This window comes from Balaenoptera musculus, chromosome 12, assembly GCF_009873245.2.
Source record: "Balaenoptera musculus isolate JJ_BM4_2016_0621 chromosome 12, mBalMus1.pri.v3, whole genome shotgun sequence".
NCBI classification, from domain to species: Eukaryota; Metazoa; Chordata; class Mammalia; order Artiodactyla; family Balaenopteridae; genus Balaenoptera; species Balaenoptera musculus.
The window spans coordinates 76,545,003-76,568,008 of NC_045796.1; the positions used below are offsets into that span (position 1 = coordinate 76,545,003).

Sequence of the window (23,006 nt, forward strand, 5' to 3'; positions counted from 1 at the left end):
CTTTACTGATGAGGATACTGGGGCCCAAAGTCAACTCCCAAATATTGGCAGATTACAGACAAAATCTCGCCTTCTCCACATGCCTGTCCTAGTTTTCCTTCCTGAATTCAGTGTCTTAAAGTATCTGGTTTTACAATTTCTCTGATGTTTACATAAGAAAACAAGTAAGTGGTTATATTCGTTTTCCCAAGCTGCTACGACAGGCCACAGTCGTGGTGGACAGGAATGAAGAGAGTAATGGAAAAACATCAAATCCCATGAAAAGGCAGACGTTTAGGCCTGTAGATTAATTCAGCAAATCCTCTGCTGTTCCTTTTCTCACCTGAGTCTCCTCCAATAAGTGGAACAAAATACAGCCTTGGGGACCACAGCCCAGCCACATTCACTGCAGTACAGGATAGTGTTAAAGAAAAACGTGCCCTGAACCTGACACACCAAAGTCTTATTTGAATAAAACATACACAAACACTCTCTCATACAGAGAATGACAATAATGAGGGCAGATTTTGTACATGATGTGCAGACTCCGTCTCAGTGACTTACATAAATGAAAGGATGTGTGGAATTCAACATAAAATCACACCCTACCCTAAAAATCAACTGCCTTTAATGGCCCTCTCCCATCCCCTGCTCCCCTAGAACTACCCCCAGTCCCAGCCACTGCTCCCCTAAAAAGGTTAAAAATGCCATGTGTTTATGAGGTTACGCTCTTCTACTTTCAATTTCCCAGCACGCTCTTTATTTTGTTCTGTCAAAGGACAAGGAAGGAGAAACGCAGTTCGGTGATGCTAAACTCACACTCATCTGTGTAACCTGGGGTACAAAAGAGCGCTACCTCCCTTCCTTTTTTTTTAATAGCATTGTCCCTAATGAGTCAGTTCCTTCTTTTTAATATTAAGTAGTATTCGGCGTCACAATATTATGTCAGTAACCTGCAATCCTTCAAATTCTCCCTTCTGGTGGAATTTAAAACGCTTCTCTGCAGATCCAGAGTATTGATACAAGGCCAACGGAGACAGTCTCATTTCAAAGTGTAGGCTGCCACCTACTGGCTGAGCCCTTCTCAACATCCAGCTCTCCCCAGGAAGTGAATCAATCCCCCACAAGAGGGTTGCTTGCTATGTCATTCAATGCAATGTATTCAACTATATCAGCATAATCTTTTTCATTCTTTTCAATACAAAGTCTTTAAACAACAAGGATTTACTGTATAGCACAGGGAACTATACTGCATATCTTGTAATAAACTACAATGAAAAAGAATTTAAAAAAATAGATTTGTACATATAAATATGTACAACCGAACCACTGTGCTGTACACCTGGAACTAACACAATGTTGTAAATCAGCTATACTTCAAAACTTTTTTAAATTAAGTAAATACAAATTTTTTTAACTTCAAAAAAAGACTACCAAGCCAAGCATGCTCGGGTATAGCTTAAAATTCCCAGCCTATACTCAAAAGAGCAGAGCATTATTTTTAAAAGCTGTGCTATTTCTTAAATATACAAAAAGTTCTGTTTGGGTAGATTTCCCTTCGCCATTTCCTTTGTTCTTCACTCCTGAAAACGGAAGCTCATTTCCTCTTAGAGAAAGTGGTGGTGATTTCATTGTTCGTATTGATCAACCTGGAATTATTCAAAATTTGAATTCATAGTCCTAAAGCTAGTGTAAAAATTCACAACAGCTGCTGACAATAAAGCTAAGAATTAATTAGCTGTTAATTAGCCCAACCCCTTGTCATGCAGACATAAATCTGTCAGCGCCTTGTATGAGCAGTGGACTTTTTCTAGTGAGAGCAAGTTTCTCCCAGTTTTAAGCTATTTTTAAAGAAAATCAGACCAACTAAAAATCACTAAAGGGAGATAAGGAAACCCCCTTTCAGAGGCAGCCACTGTCTTGGTGACAGAGTGAGGGGTAAATATACTCAACAACATTCACTCAATAAGTACTGCAGGATGCTATATTAGGAGCTAGGGATGAACCCACGATTTAAATGTCTATTTCCTTTGAGAAGTTGTCTGGTACAGAGATCTCGTGGGAAGACAATTACAACATAATCTGCAATATGTAAAAGATGAAAAATCTGGGCAGTGATAAAGTAGTGACTGAAGGTGAAATAGGAGTTTCCCAGGGAATCAGATGGGGGAGAGAGATCCAAATAGCATGTGCAAAGGAAGAGAGATGAAAAACACAAGGGCTTAGGGAAAACGTCCCATAATTCAATATTAATGAAGAATAAAGTGAATGAGGCCAGGTAGGTAGGGAGGGAGCAGATCTCAAAGTCTTTTGCATATTCTGCCAAGAAATGTGCATTTCAGCATGATCACACTGGCAACAGGCAGTGACTGAAGAGAGGGCGATTACTAAGAAAAGCAGTGAAACTGTCCGAGCAGGGATGATCAGGGATCCGAAGTGAAACTCCAGGGCAGTGAGAACAGAAAGGAGAGGCCATACTAAAGACAAACTCTACACAGGGAACTATACTCAGTATTTTGTAATAACTTGTAAGGGAAAAGAATCTGAAAAGGAATATATATATATATATATATATATGTATGTGTAACTGAATCAGTTTGCTGTACACCTGAAACTAACACAACATTGTAAGTCAACTATACGTCAATAAAAAAATAATAAAATAAAAAATTTTTAAAAATAAATTTTTTAAAGTAACATTCTAGGGACTTCGCTGGTGGTGCAGTGGTTAAGAATCCGCCTGCCAATGCAGGGGACACGGGTTCGAGCCCTGGTCCGGGAAGATCCCACATGCCTCGGAGCAACTAAGCCCGTGCGCCACAACTACTGAACTTGCGCTCTAGAGCCCGCGAGCCACAACTACTGAGTCTGTGCGCCTAGAGCCCGTGCTCTGCAACAAAGAGAAGCCACCACAATGAGAGGCCCGCGCACCACAACGAAGAGTAGCCCCCGCTCGCCGCAACTAGAGAAAGCCCGCACATAGCAATGAAGACCCAATGCAGCCAAATAATAAATAAATAAATAAATAAATTCATTTAAAAAAAATGTAAAAGTAACATTCTAAATTGAAAAAGAAAAAAAGACAAACTCTGAAGATAAAATCGTAGGACCTGACTGGACATGGAGAATGAGAAAGAGAGAAGAGACTAGGACCTCCCCAGTTTCCGGCTTAAGTAACCAAGTGGATGGTGGTATATTCACCAACATAGGAAATGTAGTAGGAGGCGTGGATTTGCTGGGAGGATATAATAAATTCAGCTGAGTTTGAAAAGTTTGGAAACGCTGAGTCTGAAAGGACTCGAACACCGAGGAGAAGACTGTGGAGGGGTGGGCGACTGAATCCAGAGATGAAGCTCAGGCCAGAGGTCTAGACCAGAGACAGAAATTCAGAAGTCGCTAGTGTGTGAGCACAGGTGACAGGAATGCAATGCCCTGGATGGGACCCTGGGCAGAAGCCAACAGAAGACCTGCCAGCTTTGTAAAGCACGTGGCACGCCACCACGCTGGCTCAGGCAGGGCAACACAGTGAGGGCTAGAAACTGCTCAGCGTAGATACAGATAAGACTAGTTACAAAAGTGTAATCTGGGACTTCCCTGGTGGCAGAGTGGTTAAGAATCCGCCTGCCAGTGCAGGGGACACGGGTTCGAGCCCTGCTGCGGGAAGATCCCACATGCTGTGCAGCAACTAAGCCCGTGCGCCACAACTACTGAGCTTGCGCTCTAGAGCCGGCGAGCCACAACTACTGAGCCCACGTGCCACAACTACGGAAGCCTGCACACCTAGAGCCCATGCTCCGCAACAAGAGAAGCCACCGCAATGAGAAGCCCGCGCACCGCAATGAAGAGCAGCCCCCGCTCGCCGCAACTAGCAAAAGCCTGTGAGCAGCAATGAAGACCCAACACAGACAAAATTAATTAATTAATTAATTTTTTTTTTAAAAACTGTAATCCGACTTCTGGTTTCCAGTCCCACATGTAAGGAGCTTGGCAGTCGCCACTCCATCCTAACAAGTAAAAAAGCTCAATAGACTAAAATCGACAACTCTTCTTGGATCCTTAGAGAGGTGAGGACCTAGGGCAAACCGCTGTCCCCAAGACTGGAGAGACGGATGGGTGAATACAGGGAACCTCAACTTTCCAGAGCTGGGGCAGGAGACCTGGGCTGTAACTGATGAACTGCTGGAGGTTCTGCGTGGACAAGTCTGAGAGTTAAAACCTCCAGGGACCAAGTCGCAGGGGCTCCCCACAATTTTGTGAGGCTTACCTCCAGGAGCTCAATCAGGTTTCCACAGTAAATGTCGGAGAAAATCCCCTCGTGCTTCCAGCAAAGGAAGTGAACAAGGAACCATTCTGAAATATGCCAGAGCACTCCCTCCTTAAGTAAAACTCATATAAAACTAGTTAACCAGAGCCCAACCTACTGGGTATCACCAGAACCTAACTGACCTGGGGGAAGGGAAATACCCAACTCCAGCTCACTCCAGCCCCCCTGTTCTACCTGAGGCAGGGAGAAAAAACTGAGAAATGTTTGTGAAGGTCACGGTCCAGGGGCACAGGCTCACTGAAGACAAACCTCGTCATAGGATTACAGAACACTTCCCCTCTCCCCACACCTCACCACCACACCCCTGAAGGCCTATTTACAGCAGTTCCTTTTACCCAGTGCATCACGTCTGGCTATCAAGAAAAAAATTACAAGGCACACCAAAAGGCAAAAGACACATTTGAAGAGACAGCGCAAGCATCATTCCCAGACGTGGCAGGGATGCTGGAATTATCAGACTGGGAATTTAAATGATTAATATGCTAAGGTCTCTAATGGATAAAGTAGACAGCATGCAAGAACAGATGGGCAATGTAAACAGAGATGAAAATCCTAAGAAAAAAACAAAAGCATAGTTCTATGTTTTAAATATTAGTTAATATATATAAATATATTCAAATATATTCAAATATGGTCTAGAAGTGTATACAATACCAAGATACATACAGTGGTTCTCTCTAGGTTATCTCTGGTAGTTTGGGCAATTTTTATTTTCTTCTTTACGCTTTTCTACATCTTCCAAATTTTCTATGATGCATATGCATTTTGAAATCAAATGTATAAAGGTTTTTAATTTCTTTTTTACGATCTAAAATCTCTAGGAGTCAGAATTAGCTGGAGAGAACTGAGATAGTTTGAGATAGCTGAGATTGGTCCAAGTATATCAAACTCTAAAGAGCTGTTAAAATAGACAGCTAGGAGAAAGCAGAGGGACAGGACCCAGAAAAATGAAACTGCTGTAAAGGAAGGGAAAAGAACCACCTGAGAGTTCCTGCTAAGTGGGATGGGACACTTGATTTCCTGGATTCAACTATGGTTTCCTGGATGCAAGTAGAACCTCAGAGAAGAGTGGGACAAGAAGGAACTACAATTAGAAAAAAAAAAAATCTTAAGGCCCCTCACTCCTTACTGCACATAGGAGATTTACAGGGCAGCGGCAAAGGTAAGACAGTAGGCAGATGTCAACTCCACCCCAAACTTAACTGCTTTGATTTCCACATTAGATAAAGCTGAGAAAAAAAAAGAAAGGTCAAAGCACCTCAAAGTCACCCGTAACAGTAAGAGGTTGAAACACATTCCTTACAGAGGAATATGCATTCTATGATGGTTTTAAGTCCGAGGCAAATGAAATGAGTGAAAGCAATAGGCAGAAATCGATCACATGCCAGGCAAAAGGCACAGACTGGCGGGGATGACACCTGTGGAAGGATAATGTGATGGTTAACGACAGGTGTCCACTTGGCAAGGTGATGGTGCCCGCTGTCAGATCCCAGTCTAAGATACTGCTGTGATGGTATTTTTAGATGTGATCAACATTTACATCAGTAGACTTTAAGTCAAGCAGGTCATCCTTCTTAATGTGCATGGGCTTCATCCAGTCACTTGAAGGCCTTAGGAGAAAAGACTAAGGTTTCCCAAACAAGAAAACATTTGTCCTGAAGCCTGCCTGGTTTTCCAGTCTGCTGGCTTGCCCTACAGATTTCTGATTTGCGAGCCCCACAATGGTGTGAGCCAGTTCCTTAAAATATAAATCTCTCTTTCTCATCTGCTCTTTCACTTTCTCTCTCTCAATATAGATATAAGTATAGGTATAAATATAGATATAAGTATAAATATAGATACAGATACAGATATATAATACATATATACATATACACACACATATCTATACACACATAGATATATCCTAATGATTCGATTTCTCTGGAGAATCTTATTGCAGATAATAAAAGTTGAAATCTATTAACAGAGACCAATAGGGCAGAACCTTGAACTAGAGGCAATGGGACTGAAATGGGCTAAGGTAGGGGGACTTCCCTGGCGGTCCAGTGGTTAAGACTCTGTGCTCCCACTGCAGAGGGCGTGGGTTCAATCCCTGGTCAAGGAACTAAGGTCCTCCATGCCCCACAGCGTGGCCAAAACAAAAAAGAGTAATCCATGTTCTTGGGGTTGGGGCTTTCCTGGTGGTCCAGTGGTTAAGAATCTGCCTTCCAATGCAGGGGGCGTGGGTTCGATCCCCGATCGGGTAACTAAGATTCCACATGCCGTGGGGCAACTAAGCCTATGGGCCGCAACTACTGAGCCCACGCCACAACTAGAGAGAACCCCGTGCGCTGCAATGAAAGATCCCATGTGCCGCAACTAAGACCTGATGCAGTCAACTAAATTTAATTAATTAATTAATTTTAAAAAAACAAAAGAAATCGGCTAAGGTAGACAGCAATAAGAAGTCAAAGATTCCCAGAGCATGAAGGACATGACAAACAATGCATTTAATGAAGACTATTTTGGAATCTATAATACGTATAATATGAACTAGATCAGAGGGAAGCTACAGTTAGAACACGCTTGGGGAAATCTAAGCCAAAGGAGTCTGTGGGTGGCCGTGGAAACGAAAGGAACCCATCCGTACAATAAGGATAACGCAAACATTTTAACAGGCAAACTTTGTATTTTCAAGATCTTTAAGTAAAAGTTCTACAGGAATACTGTTCATATATAAAGATACTAACTTACCATACTTGTCTCGCAAGCCAACAGTACATCTAAAGACTCCACCAAAGGCAACATCTTCACCAAATATTACTGAAAAACAATGTTTAAAACAATTAGAAAACAGGAATGGACCACAGATCTAAATCAAGGTTTCCCAATTTCGACATTAAGGACACTTTGGACTGGATAATTCTTTTGTCGTAGTGGCCTGTCCTGCGACAGGCATTGTGCATTGCAGACACAGGGCAGCACCCCGGGTCTCTATCCAGTGGATGACAGTGACCCCACACAGAGCTGTAACAGCCTAAAGTCTGTCTCCAGACATTGTTAACTGTAAGGGGAGGAGGGGTGATTAAAATCCCCAGTTGAGAAAGAAACACAGATCTGGAATCTCATCTTGTTTTACCCATGAAGGAAACGAGGCCAGAAAAGTAGTGAAGTAACTTAACAAGTCAGAAAGCAAGAGGCAGAACAGTGACTCACACCCCAGGCTCCCGAGTCCCTGAGCAGAGTTTTTGTTTTTGTTTTTGTTGTTGTTGTTGTTTTTGTTTTAAATACACGACATACAATGAGAGTCAGCAATCTGAAGAGCTGAAGAAACAGAATTTCAAGCTGAGAGAACAGTCACAAATAGGAAAGTGACAGATTGCGTGAAAGAGAAGGAGGCAAGTATGATGGATGTAAGGAGCGAGGTAAAGAATAGTCTAGGTGAAAACTGAGGGCCGCCTTGTAGTAAGGCAAAGAGAACCAAACAACGGGTGCTCACAAAGCTGAATTCTAGTCCCATTAAGGCACCTCATCGGCTTCGTGGACCTCAAGAAAATAACTCACCCTTCTCTACGGGGCTACTACATCAGTCATTCTCATTCAAAACAAAGGAAGGTCTAACCATCTACTAGTGCAGCTCTCACTTCCTCCTAAAAATTAACCTGTTTTTCACTTGACCTTAAAACCAGAGATTCCCAAGTGGAAACCCAAGGTACACTAAATATACATATGAAGTCAAGTCAATCAAATGTAGAGAATACACAGTGGGACAACTGGCTTTATATCAATAATTTAGTAAGATAAAGTTACTTATAAAGTTAATTATAAATATTACAGTTATTTCCCAAAAAATCTTACAAGTTGAATGACAATGCATCCCAAAGGAAAGCACAGAATCAAACCTTCATTTTATAAATAGATAGCTGAACGAAGTGGTATTTTCCATTTTTTTCTACATGCTAGAGAAACAGCAGTACATATTCAAAAAATCCAGAAGGTATTAATGTAATATAAGGACCACACATACTATGGGAGAAAATTAACTTAATGATGCCAGATATACATGTGAACTAATTCATAATAAGAGGATAAAAAATGTGTTTAATATCATAATTTGATTATTTAGCCTTAAGCATTTGTTCAGGTCTTTTAAAAATTTCAAGTAGATATAATGGTACCCATTGAGCTCCAGACAAATATTTCTAGCAAATCTTCAATTCTGAATTAACACAACTACCACAGTCAAGCACAAAGGAAGTTTACCTGCAGTAGGATCTTTGGCCAATGAGTTATCTAAGGCACTTGTTACTGCCTGGAAGAGATTCATTTTCTGAGTTTGCCCTGTGAAAATTAAAAAAAAAAAAAATTCATGCATTGTAACATATATAAAAAATAACTAGTTTCTTAACTGTTGATTAAAATTTAATTAAAGTCAAGGTAGATGGGACTTCCCTAGTGGCACAGTGGTTAAGAATCTGCCTGCCAGGGCTTCCCTGGTGGCGCAGTGGTTGAGAATCCGCCTGCCAATGCAGGGGACACGGGTTCGAGCCCTGGTCTGGGAAGATCCCACATGCCGCGGAGCAACTAGGCCCGTGCTCCACAACTACTGAGCCTGCGCGTCTGGAGCCTGTGCTCCGCCAACAAGAGAGGCTGCAATAGTGAGAGGCCCGCGCACCGCGATGAAGAGTGGCCCCCGCTTGCCACGACTAGAGAAAGCCCTCGCACAGAAACGAAGACCCAACACAGCCAAAAATAAATAAATTAATTAATTAATTTAAAAAAAAAAAAAGAATCTGCCTGCCAATGCAGGGGACATGGGTTCAAGCCCTGGTCCGGGAAGATCCCACATGCCGCGGAGCAACTAAGCCCGTGTGCCACAACTACTGAGCCTGTGCTCTAGAGGCCTCGAGCCACAACTACTGAGACCATGTGCCACAATTACTGAAGCCCACGTGCTCTAGGACCCACGTACCCAACTACTGAGCCCGCATGCTGCAATTACTGAAGCCCATGCACCTAGAGCCCATGCTGCACAACAAGAGAAGCCACTTCAATGAGAAGCCCACGCACCGCAATGAAGAGTAGACCCCGCTCGCTGCAACTAGAGAAAGCCCACACGCAGCAACGAGACCCAGTGCAGCCAAAAAAATTTAATTTAATTTAATTTAATTTAACAAAATAAATAAAATTTTTAAAAAATAAAGTCAAGGTAGAAGGAAAGGTACGGAATATATTACGCAAATTTACTGAATTATTTACAATGATGCAGGCGCTGTAGAGGATACAAAAGCAATACAAACTTTAAGACACTTGTTGAGGAGGCAAAATTTAAACATATTAAGCAATAATTTAAAAACGAGTATAAAAAAAAGGAGGAAGGAACATAACAAAGTTGAACGAATGTGTGTAGACAATAAATAAAAGTCAGAAAAGGGAAGCAGCCAGAGTGGCAGTGGTCTGGGAAGACGCCTGGATGAATCTTAGGAACAGAAGCCATAACGAACACACGTGACCAATGTCATGTGTTAAATGCGCCAATAAGAACAAATGGTCGGGCTTCCCTGGTGGCGCAGTGGTTAAGAATCTGCCTGCCAATGCAGGGGACACGGGTTCGAGCCCTGGTCCGGGAAGATCCCACATGCCGCGGAGCGACTAAGCCCGTGAGCCACAACTACTGAGCCTGCGCGTCTGGAGCCTGTGCCCCGCAACGGGAGAGGCCGCGACAGTGAGACGCCCGCGCACCGCGATGAAGAGTGGCCCCCGCTCGCCACAACTGGAGAAAGCCCTCGCACAGAAACGAAGACCCAACACAGCCAAAAATAAATAAATAAATAAATAAATAAATTTAAAAAAAAAAAAAAAAGAACAAATGGTCATGGGCCATAGAACAATGAGGAAGGCTAAAAAAACTTCAGTGCCCAGAACTGCTGGTGTATGGAGAATACTATAACCCCATGCCTAAACACACCAGCTTGGCCCTTCCTACTATCTTATTGCTCAAGCAGAATCTCTGTGAGCCAATCTCTATCTCCCTAAATGGGCTGTTGAGAGGATTAAATGGAACAATACATGTAAAGCACTTAGAACAGTACCTGACACAGTGAGCGCTGCATAAATATTAGCTATTAATTGTCAGACTCTGGTCTGTGAATGTGTCCTTCATCTGGACCTTGGCATTATTCTGAATGGTATAAAGCTTTATTTGATAAAGTTCCAAATGTTGGAATTCAGAAATAACCGTGATTTTAGGGCTGTGGTTTAAGCCTCAGTGCTGCCCAGCGCCCACGATCGTCCCAGAACTGTCGGGTCAGATCATCCACAAAAGCACTACTCAGAGCAGAAAAGGCTTCTGCCTGAATCTTCTCTGATACACAGGACCCGTCTTCATGTTACTGAGATCCACGCACCTTAACCCATAGCCATGCTGATATCAAATCCCTCCAACACCTGCTGCTTACCCTGACTACTGGCCCATCTAACAGACTCTGTGAACCCCAGTAGTCTGTGTGTCCCAAAAGCCAAGGTCTAATTCCCAGGGTGGGTCACAACCATGACTGCTGTTGCCTTCTACCCTGCAGCCAAGAGACACTGGTCCCCCATCATTTTCCTGGAGGCCCATCCCTGGAGCACCCTGGCTCTACAGCAGGCTCTGACCTAGGACACCTGCAACCTTCCATCTTCCCGGCCCTCTGATTCTCTGTCCAGCTCTGGGCTCCCACCTGTCTCTGATCCCTTCCACACTGTTTAATACCCAGGCTACAGGTCTTGGCGATACCCAGTCAGATCTGCCCTGCTGCCCTCTGAGCCCAGAATAAAGCCTGGTTCTACTCTTATTTCTGGTGCAGAGGATAGGAATTTATTCAAGAAATCATTGTCATATCACCATCACACCCCATGTCCATAATTACTTCATAATTTATTTTTCTTAAAGGCTAAGCCTGTATCATTTAATAGATACTTTCCTTAAATCCTTCTCCATTCTATAAAAACTCTTAGAAGTGTTGACTGGTGCCCAGCATCAGACGATAATCGTTTAGGGTAAACTATTTTCCCAACCACCATGACATTCCCACTCCTTCACCTCTTTCATACATTTCCTAAAGTAAGATTTTTATCTATGAAAATCTAATGAGGATTTTCATAGCTAAGACTCTAGGGAGGATGAAACTGTCTAAACATCTAAACTGGTATTTATTTCAAGTCTGCTGATCATTTGTGACCATTTGAATTAATACTGAATGCCTCTAAGACATATCATCACACTGCTGCTTGGCAAGTTTCCAGTAAGGAGAAAGCAAAGACTTTAATAATAAAAATCATACAGAGTGAATCTGAAAAGTATTGCTCGATAACCACAAAGAACTTGTTCATCTTGTATGAAAATAATTTACAAGTAAGGGTATCTAAAGGTTATATTTCCATGTGAACACATAATCTTTCCCTCCTGAATACTTTTTTTTTCACATAAAGTCAGAATTTTGGGGTTTTGGATTAACTGCTATTCTACTAGATGCTTTTAAAAGCTTTAAGTGACAATTTTTAGTAGAACAACATCTACTTTTGATTCTTTTTTAATTTGCAGTATGATTTATGGATGGGTCAGGAAGAAATCACAAGTTATTCAGAGGCAACATCATTTAAATATTTATTTTCCTTAGAATTACTTATTTTCCTGGCGGTTACACCAAAAACTATTGATAAAGTATGCCTAAAGTTCCCTCATGATAAGATAAGCACACCTGGAGCATGTCTAACCAAAGCTGTGCCACTGGTAAGACCTTAAAAAGGAAAAAAGGAAAAGGTATATGAACACCACTACAAAATTATTAAACCCAGTTGCCAAATCACACAATTACCAGTATCAATAACTGGCTGCAAAATTTCAAAGCCAGACTGATGACTCTTCTTTTCCAAGATAAAAAGTTATAACAAAATAAACATAAATATACACAGCGTGCAACTTCCCAAGCCAAGGATGCAAGCTAAAGGGTACCCATTGGTAAAATGGGGTTTTATGATTGGAACTGAGCTGCCTTACTCAAAACTGTCCTAAGCAGAACACTGTGAAAAAACGGGTCATCATCTGGCCAACAGGCACATGAAAAGATGCTCAACTTCGCTAATTATTAGAGAAATACAAATCAAAACTACAAGGAGATACCACCTCACGTCGGTCAGAATGGCCATCATTAAAAAGTCTGCAAAAAAAAAAAAAAAAAAAAGTCTGCAAATAATAAATGCTGGAGAGGGTGTGGAGAAAAGGGAACCCTCTTGCACTGTTGGTGGGAATGTAAATTGGTGCAGCCACTATGGAGAACAGTACGGTGGTTCCTTAAAAAACTAAAAATAGAACTACCATGTGATCCTACAATCCCACTCCTGGGCATATATCCAGAGAAAACTCTAATTCGAAAAGATACATGCACCCCAATGTTCATTGCAGCACTATTTACAATAGCCAAGACATGGAAGCAACCTGAATGCCCATCAACAGAGGAATGGATAAAGAAGATGTGGTACATATATAAAATGGAATAGTACTCAGCCATAAGAAAGAATGAAATAATGCCATTTTCAGCAACATGGATCGACCTAGAGATTATCATACTAAGTGAAGTCAGTCAGAAAGAGAAAGACAAATATCACATGTTATCAGTTATATGTGGAATCTAAAATATGCTACAAATGAACTTATTTACAAAACGGAAATAGACTCACAAAGAAAACAAAGTTATGATTACCAAAGTGGAGGGGGGGGATAAATTAGGAGTAGACAGCAGATACAAACTACTATATATAAAACATAAACAACAAGGTCCTACTGTATAGCATAGGGAACAATATTCAACATCCTGTAATAAACCATAATGGAAAAGAATAAATTTTTTTTTAAATTTTAAATAAAAAATTTAAAAAACCAGGTCATCATCATTGCTGCAAAGACAAAGTGGCACGTTGCTGGGATGTAAGGGACATCATAGAACATAAGGGGGCAGGGGTTCTTAACTGCCTTTGCTCAGAGCTATGTGCTCAGCCCTTACGACAGTATCTGACATGCAATAGGTGCTCAATAAATATTTGTTGAGTGAATAGCTGAACAAATAAACCTATGAGGCTGTTTCTTAAAAATTAAAAAACACACAAAGCAAATTGTTCATCAACCACTTAAAAACAAAGGAATGGGATAGGAAAAAAATCTACCAATGTCACAATTCAAAGACAAATCCCAGGCCAAGGGGAGTGGGGGAGAGGCAGTACTGCAGTACCAGTCCGAGGAGCAGTACTCAGTTACTCTGAGTAACTGTTCCATATGCAGCATGGGGCAGCACTGAAGAGAGCGAGAGGCCATCAGCAGAGCTAGAGCGCCTGCGAGTTAATGGGTCACACGGGTGCCCCAGGAGCAGTGCCCAGAAATAATCCAGGTCAACAGCAGCCCATGTTGACAGTAAGTGCATCTACAGTTAGACCCCGAACAAATACAAATAAACACACAGCTAAGACGTGGATTCGGGTCTACTTCAGAAAACGAAGCTTCCACCAACACATCCAGCGCTGGTCCTGCTCTGAGCTGCCTGGTCCCTGGTGTAGACCTGTGTATCACAGCCCCTCCTCATTGTGGTCCTCCTAGAAACCTCCGCATTGAGCACAGTGCCTGACACATACATGACAAGCAGTACACACCTGCTGAAGCATGATGAACGCGTGATTTCCATGGCATAATCTGGCACGGACCACACTGTAAAATGAGAGGATGCCTAAGAAGCTACCTGTTTTCCCCCAACAAAACCTCCTGCACCCCTCCGGATACCCTATTCTCCAGGAATCTTTTGCTAGGAGCCACGTATATACCTCTACCCCATTCTAACCCCTATTAAAGGGTGTCCCGACCTCTACCCCATAAAGTAAGTTTCGGGGAGAATCCAAGTAACAGGGACAGAACATTTTATATTGAAACGTAAATGAAGGGTCTCTACACGCAAATGCCTTTTTAAGGTGCCCGTGTTACTGCATAGCCACGAAAAGGAAGAAATTAACAGCTCGGGGTGAGGTGGGCTCATGCTAACCTCTGCCAAGGCATGACGCCCATGGTGTGACAACCTGCAGCGCTTCCCTTACCTTAGCTGGCCCTAATCTACTCAGTCTCTATATGATTTTTAAATCCATCTATATGTCGGTTACTCGCAAATGGGTCTCTCCAATCCAGACCTCTCCTCTGCGCTCTTGGCTTTTATATCCAACAGCCATCAGTTCTCTGCTTGGGTGTCTTGGGCTTTTCTAACTCAACCAGCCCAGAACTGAACTCTTGATGTCCACTCCCAAAACCAGTCATTCCCACTTTAAAAACCGCACAAGACGGCACCCAGGTGCCCAAGCCAGAAACCAAGGAAGCATCCTTGAATGTCTTCCTTTTATCCATTCTTCGTATCTAATCCCCTAAATCCTACTTCCAAATATATGACTTCCAAAGTAAAGCTTAAAATCCAGCACGACTGTGTCCTATTTCTAGAACTCACCAACATTTTCCTGTTCAGGAAACCACCTCCTAGTGGCCTGTCTTAGCTCTGGCTGCTGTAACAAAATGCCATAAAACCATAGTTTGGATGGTTTAAACAACAGAAATTGATTTCTCACCATTCTGGAGGTTGGGAAGTTCAAGATCAAGGTGAGTTCCCAGTGAGGACCCTCTTCCTGGTTTGCATCTTCTGGCTATATCCTCACGTGGTGGACAGAGAGAGATAATCTCTCTGCATCTCTTTTAATAAAAGCTCTAATCCTATTCATGAAGGCTCCGCCCTCATGACCTAATCACCTCCCAATGGCCCCACCTACAAATACCATCACATTGGGGATCTGGGCTTCCACGCATGAATTTAGGGTGTGTGTAAACATTCAGGCCACAGTACCGCTTCCTCATTTCTACTCTTCACGCCTCCACATCATTCATCAGAGAGCTCTATAATGAGTCCTAAAAAACAAAGCAAGTCACATTATTCCTCTGCTCAAAACCCTTCAGAGGCCTCCGACTGCTCCTGGAGTAAAGCTCCCCTCCTCACCACGCCCACCAGGTCCTGCTTGATCTCACCCCTGCCCACCATGAGTCCCATTCTGCACCACTGTCCCCAAAGCTCAGGGCCACCAACACGGGCTCCCTGCCCCCTCAGGACCTTCACTGTTGATCCCTCTGCCCGGCACCCTCTTCACCCCTCCTTGGATGCTCCCTTCTGACCCCTCAGTGCTTCATTAAATGTTACCTCTTCTTAGGACCCCTGCCAGGTCTCTGTTTTTCTCTTCCCAGCACCTGAACATTTCCTTCGGGCCGTTTATTACAATGGGGGTTGATTTAAGTGTGCGTTTGCTTGCTATTTTTTGTCCATCTCCTCCATGAGACTTCAGATGCCATGAGGACAAGCCCAGACTCATATCTTCAAGCACCTAGCACAGGGTTTGGCATCCGGGAGAAAATTTAAATGCATAGAATAAACGAATAAACAAACCCACACATATACACAGTGCCCGAAATCAGGGTGAGGGAGAGGCCCAGAAGTGAAGTTCGGGGAGCAACAGTGTAATGAAGGGAGCGAACACACTGCCGTAAGGAAGGCCTGGCCTGGAATCTGATATGCCACTTACTCCCTATGTGATTTTGAGAAAGTTACTTAACCACCGACATCCAGCTTCCTCCGCTACAAAACAGGGATAATAATATTTAATGGGTAGGGCTACTGTGAGAATTCAGTGAGATGACTACTATCAAATGTCCCAATATTTAGGGAGCATCTACTCTGCACCGGTTACCTTCCCTCTCCCCTAATTAGGGAGACCTTTCTAGCACAATGGGTGCCAGGCACCAGTAATTGTATGGATTATCTTATTGAGTGCCCCCAGCGACCCTCTGAGGCAGTACAAATGAGGGAAAAAAAGCTTATGAAGACTAATAAACATGGCCAATGTCACAATGCTAAGTTGTAAAGTGTGGCTCAAATTCTCTATCACAGCACTATTACTTGAGGATTAAATGAATCGATACATGCAAGGCACCCAGAATAGCATCTGGCACACGGTGAGCACTGATCAAAGTGTCTGCTGTCATCGTTATCTTCATTCTGTGGGGTACCATAAGAGGTTTGGATGAGCAATGATAAAGTCAGTCAGAACAGGAAACACAGAGTAAGAAAAGAGGAAGGACATTCATTGGGGGCAATTCTAAAAAAGATGAGGAAAAGAGACATGGAGAGAATTCTTTGGCCCCAAGGGTTTCTACCTTTGACATAGTTGTTTTGGTGACAGATCAGAACTCAGACCACCTTACCTCACTCATAGTGTTCTATTCCGTCAACACTGCCAACGCTAGAGACTGAATGTTTGTGTCCCCCCAAATGCAGATGTTGAAACTTAATTCCCAATGTGATGGTATTTGGAGGTGGGGCCTGTGGGAGGTGAGTATGTCATGAGGGTGGAGCCCTCATGAATAGGATTAGTGCACTTACAAAAGAGACCCCAGAAAGCTCTCTCACCCCTTCCACTGTGTGAGGACACAGTGAGAAGATGGCTAAGAACCAAGAAGCAGACCCTCACCAGACACTGAATCATCGGCCAGTGCTTTGACCTTGGACTTCCAGAACTATAAGAAACAAATTTCTGTTGTTTATAAGCCACCCAGTCTATTGGCATTTTTGTTACAGCAGCCCAAACGGACTAAGACATCTCAACACATCCAAAATTTAAGTCACCCTCTCCCTCTCTGAAAACGTGCTTCTCCTCTGCCATCCCTCATTTCTATCAGTGCGACCACCACTTGACCATCCTTTCAGCCTCCCAGGTTGAAAATGTCAAGTCACCTTCGATACACCTTCCCCTGACTGAGCCTCCGCATGCAAAACAGTGCCAGAGCCTCCCAAACATGCAACCATTTCCACTGACACTCTCCAAGGTCAAGCTTCTCATGTGGACAATTACAATATCTCTCTGACTCATCTCTCTGCCTCCTTACCTTCCCTTCACCAATCCATTCTATAGAATTGCCCAGTAATATAACACAAGGACATCTCAAGTCACTTTCTTGCCTAAAAACAGTCAATGGCCCTCCACCGCCCACAGAACCACATTTGAATCTGTACACAACGCACTGGCGCAGTGAAAGGCACGTTAGAGATATTCAATCTTTTCTCCTCCCCAACCTTTATTCTAGCCTTAGAGGCCTCCATTTACTTTTCCTAACTTGTTTCCCACCCCTTTTCGTTCTCCTCCAAATAAACTCGCTACTTCCTGTTCCTCATATAAACTCCATGCTTTCTAACCTCTCTTTCCTTACACTGTGCCCGACCCTAAAAATTTTAAGACTGGCAAGAAGGCCGTCATCCCATAATACAAAGATTCTTCATTATGCCGCTGATCTTTGAAAGCTGCCTACTGTCCCCTACGCAGGACATCCCCCAACCACAGTGGCCTTCTCGACTCCTACAGCAAGTCTCACCCCACCTCAGGGCCTTCACCCTTGCTTGTCCTTGTTTCTTCCTGGAAAACAAACTTCCACTCTGGTCCTTGCAGAGGTGATTCCTTTATCAACCCTCACCATGCAGCTTAAATGTCACCTTCTCAGAGTCGACCATGACCACCACTCTATTTAAGGAGTCCCTCTCATGTGTCAAAATAACCAAAATAAAAGAATAAAAGTTATCTGTAGCACACATGAAAGGCAGAGAGACAGCGATATAGAAAGACAGAGAGAGAATAAGTATCTTCATGAGTATCTTTAATACACAAAACGTTAGTACAACAGTAGTGTGGGAGACTTTGGCGTTAGACACATCTGGGTTCAAATTCTTGTCGTGCTGCTTATCAGACTCGGGCAGGCCACCAACATCTCTCTACGCCTCAATTTTCTCGTCTGTAAAATGAGCATAATATTCTCCAGCTCACAAGGTTACTGTGAGAATTACAGACTGATGTCTACGACAACACCTGGAACAGAGCAGCTGCTCAAGAATGGCAGACAGTATTAGCACTGAGAGAAGAAACAACCCCATGTACAATTTTTAAAATACGCAAAACCAAGGACCATTCAATTCACAAAACAGCAAATAAATCTAGCAAACAAATATATGGGAAAACATTCCTCGATAGAAATGAAACAAATGCATATTAAAACAAAGTGCAGTTAGCACAAAGTACCCGAGTGTGTGTGTGTGTGTGTGTGTGCATGCCGCAGTCACACCAGCACACGTGAGCACATACGATCCTGACACCAATTCCAAAGTGCGTGTGTTTTTTTAACACATCACCAAGCAAGTCTGCAACACCAGCTGGGTGTCCTATAATTCATCTCAACTCCTACGGATTCAGGGCTCAGTCCTACAAGACCGCCCCTCCCCCAATTCAGATGCCAACACCAAGTGAGGTTGTCACTTGTGCTTCTGACTGACCAGCTTAAGACGGGAGGTTCCCACAGTTCCTCCTTGGGTTTGATTAATTTGCTAGAGCAGTGCACAGAACCCAGAAACATTGTACTTACTAGATCGCTGGTTTATTGTAACTATAATAAACTATATATAACTCAGGAGCAGCCAGATGGGACAGCTGCAGAGAGCAAGGTGTGTGGGAAAAGGTGAGGCGCTTCCCTGCTCTCTGAGAATGCCACTCTCTCGGAAGCTCTCTGTTTGGGGGGGCAGGGTTAACTTTTAATTTTTATTGTTTTTGGCCACACCGCGCGGCTTGCGGGACCTTAGTTCCCCAACCAGGGATCAAACCCGGGCCCTTGGCAGTGAAAGCAAGAGTCCTAACCATTGGACCACCAGGGATTTCCCTCTCCGAAGCTATCTGAACCCTGCCCTTTGAAGTTTTAGGGAGACTTCACTAGGCATGATTGATTACATCATTGGCCATTGGCAATCCACTGAATCATGGAGGTCCCCCTACCCTCCCCAGAGGTCAGCAGGGTGGGACTGAAAGTTCCAAACCTCTAAGCACATGGGTCACCAGCCCCCATCCTTAGGTGAATAGGGGCTTACCAAAAGTCAACAGTAACATAACTAAAGACACCTTTATTGCTCTCATTATGGGAATTTTCAAGAGTTCTGTGCCAGGAACAGATCAAAGACCAAATATGTATTTCTTACTACAAATCACAGTATCACAGTACACCTGTGATTTTAGCACGACACCCAGTACTCACACTCTCACACCGCAAATAGAAGTACGAACTGGTAATCTGAACTATGCATTAAAAATCCATTAAAGTGTTCATATCTTCGAATCAGAATTCTCATCCCTGGGACTTTATCCTAAAGAAATAATCTCAGATACAGTAAAAGATACCTGAAATGTTTCTATCTGCATTATTTACAACACAGCAAAACTGTAACAACAAAAGCATAAATGTAATTATTAAAAGTTTCCATTTACTTACTGAGTGCTTCTTAGTAGTCAGAGACTGTGTTAAGTACATTATGCACGTTATCCTTATTTAGTCCTCATGACAACCTTCCAAATTAGATATTATTAACTCCTTATAAAGAAATTGAGGCTCATAGAGGGTAAGTGATGAGTTTAAAGTTATAGGTAACAGTGTGAAGATGGAACCTAGCCCAATCTGATTTTAGAGCGAAGATTTTAACCACTGAATTATATAGTGTTTCTGCTCAACAGAACACGTCTTTTTCTTTTTTTTTTTTTTTGGCCATGCCGCATGGCTTGTGGGATCTTAGTCTCCCAACAAGGGATCGAACCTAGGCGCTCGGCAGTGAAAACACGGAGTCCTAACCACTGGACCGCCCAGGGAATTCCCAGAACATGTCTTCTTCCAAAGAAGGTTATGGGAAAATGCTTCTGATTAAATAATGCAAATTGTATCTGTATTAAAACTACAATTAGGGGAAACTTTTATTCCACTCATTTTATTAGTGGAATATGTTAATTCCACTAAACTGAAAGGAAATACTTAAAGGATACACCCAAAACTATTAGCAATATTTACAGTGGTGGGTGGTGAGATTACTTTCTTTTTTTGTTTTCTATTATCCAAAATATCTGTGATATGCTTTTATTATTGTTATAATAAGAACAAACATTCTATTATCATTTTACTCAAGTTTTAGTAATTTCATAATTATGGAAGGAAGTTAAGAAGACCTATGCTCTATTTCTCAAGTATCGGGCTAAAGTTTCTTTGCTTTGAAGACAGAATTCGAGGTCCATCTTGTTGATGAGAAAAAGTTGCTATTCGCCTTTTACGGTGTCTACTAACAATTTCACAAAACCGGAACACCTCTTAGTAAATAGTTTCCACATGTAGTTTAGCACATTGTTTAGAATGGAAGCTCTGGAATCTGAACAATTAGATTCCAAAGCTGATGCTACCGCTAACTTATCTGTGTAATCCAGGACAAACCATCTCAAGACCTCATTCATTTAACTTAACTGAAAAATGGGAATAACAACATTACCGACCTCTTAAACTTGTCCTAAGCATCAAATGAGAGGATGAATGTAAACCTCTCAGCCCATGCCTGCCTGTGGCAAGTGCTCAATAAATGTTCATTTTTATTACTCACAAGCAAATACTGGCACACTTCCCAAAATGTCAGCTCTAGCATGTGAGGAGTTATTAGCCAAGGAAAAGGTAACTGTTTTCTCATTGTTTCCAATGTTCTGATGATAGACACTGGATCTTTTGGAGATTACAGAAAACTCGCAGAAGAAACCGTAAATGTCATGAAACTGTCATAGTGTGAAGCGTGAGAGGTGCTACGTGTCCTTCCCGCCGTTGGAAGCACTCAAAGGCTTCCTCTGCCCGTCACCTACATCGCTTACCCCTCCTTGGCTAAGTGGCAGCCTAGCCCAGCACAAGCTTAGTACTAGGCTCAGATAGGAAGCTGGATGTTTCTCATCTCTAGGAAGAAGCTGTTCTGTGACCTTGGGGAAATCAATTCAGTTACTTTAGTCCCTCCGTTTTCTCTTACCTACTAAAGCAAAAAAAAGAGGGGGGGGGGCGCTTTTTTTTTTTTTTTAACATACCGATGCGTGTAGTTTGTGGCCCAGCAATGGGCAAGCTGTGACACCTCTGGGGGGCGGGGGACACTTGGGAAAGCAAGGATAGAGAGCGGAGAAAGGGAGGCTTTCCCTGGCACCACCCCTCCACCCCCAGGCCCTTGCACACCTGGTGTGCCTTGTCACCCATCTCGCGGGTGCCGAGGGGCTGCCTCTCGAGGGTTGAGCAGTCACAAAAATGGAGCAAGGAGGAAATCACAGTCAGACCCTAAGGCAGAACAAGGCTCCGGAGGGCAGGGCAGGGATTATGCCGGGATGCAAGGAGGTCAGCCCGCCGGACCCCGCCCAGAACAGGCAGGGCGGCACCCGGTATGACCTCCCGCGGGCCTGGGAGTCTGGGTTGCGCGGGAGCGGACAGGGCAGCCCCTAGCTCACCGTACTCCAGTGGCTCCGGGTCAGGCTGGAAAGTGAAGTGAGCCACCTGCCGCCTCTGGGCCGCATCCCCGTCGGCCGACGCGGGCTGCAGGAAGCCCCGCGGCAGCCCCGCGCCACGCAGCCGACGCCAGTGTCCCTCGGCCCCGGCCGCGCGGAGCCGCAGTAGCCTGCCCGCCGTCGCCGCCGTCGCCGCCATCCCCACTCGCCGCCGGGGTTTGCAGGCTGCGCCGCGGCCCGCTGCCGGCAAGGAGGGCGGAGCGCCGAGGCGGCTTCCACACTGGGTGGACCGAAGGGGCGGTCCCGTGAAGCGGACCAATCGGAGCTCGGAATTCGGGGGTGGGGAAGGCGACGAGAAGAGCCAGCAGTGTTTGCCCGTTGTGCGCATGCGGGAAAGGGACAGGTGAGCTCCAATGAGATTGTTCCTGGAGGCGGAGTCCTCCCAGTGTCCGCTGCCAGGGCCCGAGAGCAGAACGCGGTTCTGCAAAGTTCCACGCTCTACCTGGGTTTGTTCTTTTCCAACGTCATCTGCGTTGTGAGGTTCCGATGGCTTTTCCATTTTAAGATTTATATTTTCTTTTGAAATGTAACCCTTTTTTATTCTCTCCTATTCTTTACCTTTATTATCCTGTAAGTACGGGATGGAAAGGGTTACCGATTGGCATTGGTTACTGGTTTTGAGTTTCAGAACACTGCGGGAATCGCTGCTCTAAACCTCCGCTCTTTAGTCAAACCCTCCCTGAGTGTTTAATAAGTTTGTATAGATTTTTATTGATTTTGTTTTTCTGCATTTAAATGAGAGTGAAAGAGGTAAACTTAGATTTCATCCTGCAAATCCACTTAATACGAATTCGGATGCATTTTTGCCCAGGTACAGTGAAAATACCTGATTAGCTTAGAAACCTGGAGAATTTGAGAATGCATTAATTTACGTTTAAAATAATCAACTTTGTAAATTTTCCTTTTAAAAATTCAGATGTTTAAAAGGATACCTACTCTGCCCATGAATTTACAAATTATAGCAAAATATGATAGAAACAAGAGTGAAAGTGTTTCCATCAGATGAAGGTGGGAAAAGACAGGCCCAAAACAATCTGAAGAAGGAAGAGGGGGAAAGAATGTCCCCCTTCTGCTATTCCTGGCCTCCCAATCCATCCTTCGTTTTGCAAGGAGGCAAAGGAGAAGGGAGAAGAAATGGGGTGAAAGGAGAGGCAAAGAGATGCACCAGCTGCCTGTTTTCTGATTGGGATTAAGAGACAGGAATTTAAAACTGCCCAAAGGAGAATCAGAATTCTGTCTCCAT

The 23,006-nt window shown here is 43.5% G+C and overlaps 1 protein-coding gene across 2 annotated transcripts in view; it reads right to left on the minus strand.

Annotated features, from left to right (window-relative positions):
- Positions 1-21,945, minus strand: part of BCKDHB (branched chain keto acid dehydrogenase E1 subunit beta) — a 238,506-nt gene extending 216,561 nt beyond the window's left edge. For both annotated transcript variants that reach the window (XM_036871420.1, XM_036871421.1), the window contains exons 1-3: positions 21,707-21,945; positions 8,549-8,626; positions 7,040-7,108 (exon numbers count right to left, since the gene is read on the minus strand). In XM_036871420.1, the coding sequence (XP_036727315.1) occupies positions 7,040-7,108; positions 8,549-8,626; positions 21,707-21,902 (343 nt within the window). In that variant the 5' untranslated portion in view covers positions 21,903-21,945. The remainder of the gene's footprint in view (positions 1-7,039; positions 7,109-8,548; positions 8,627-21,706) is intronic.
- Between the last annotated feature and the right edge of the window lie 1,061 nt (positions 21,946-23,006).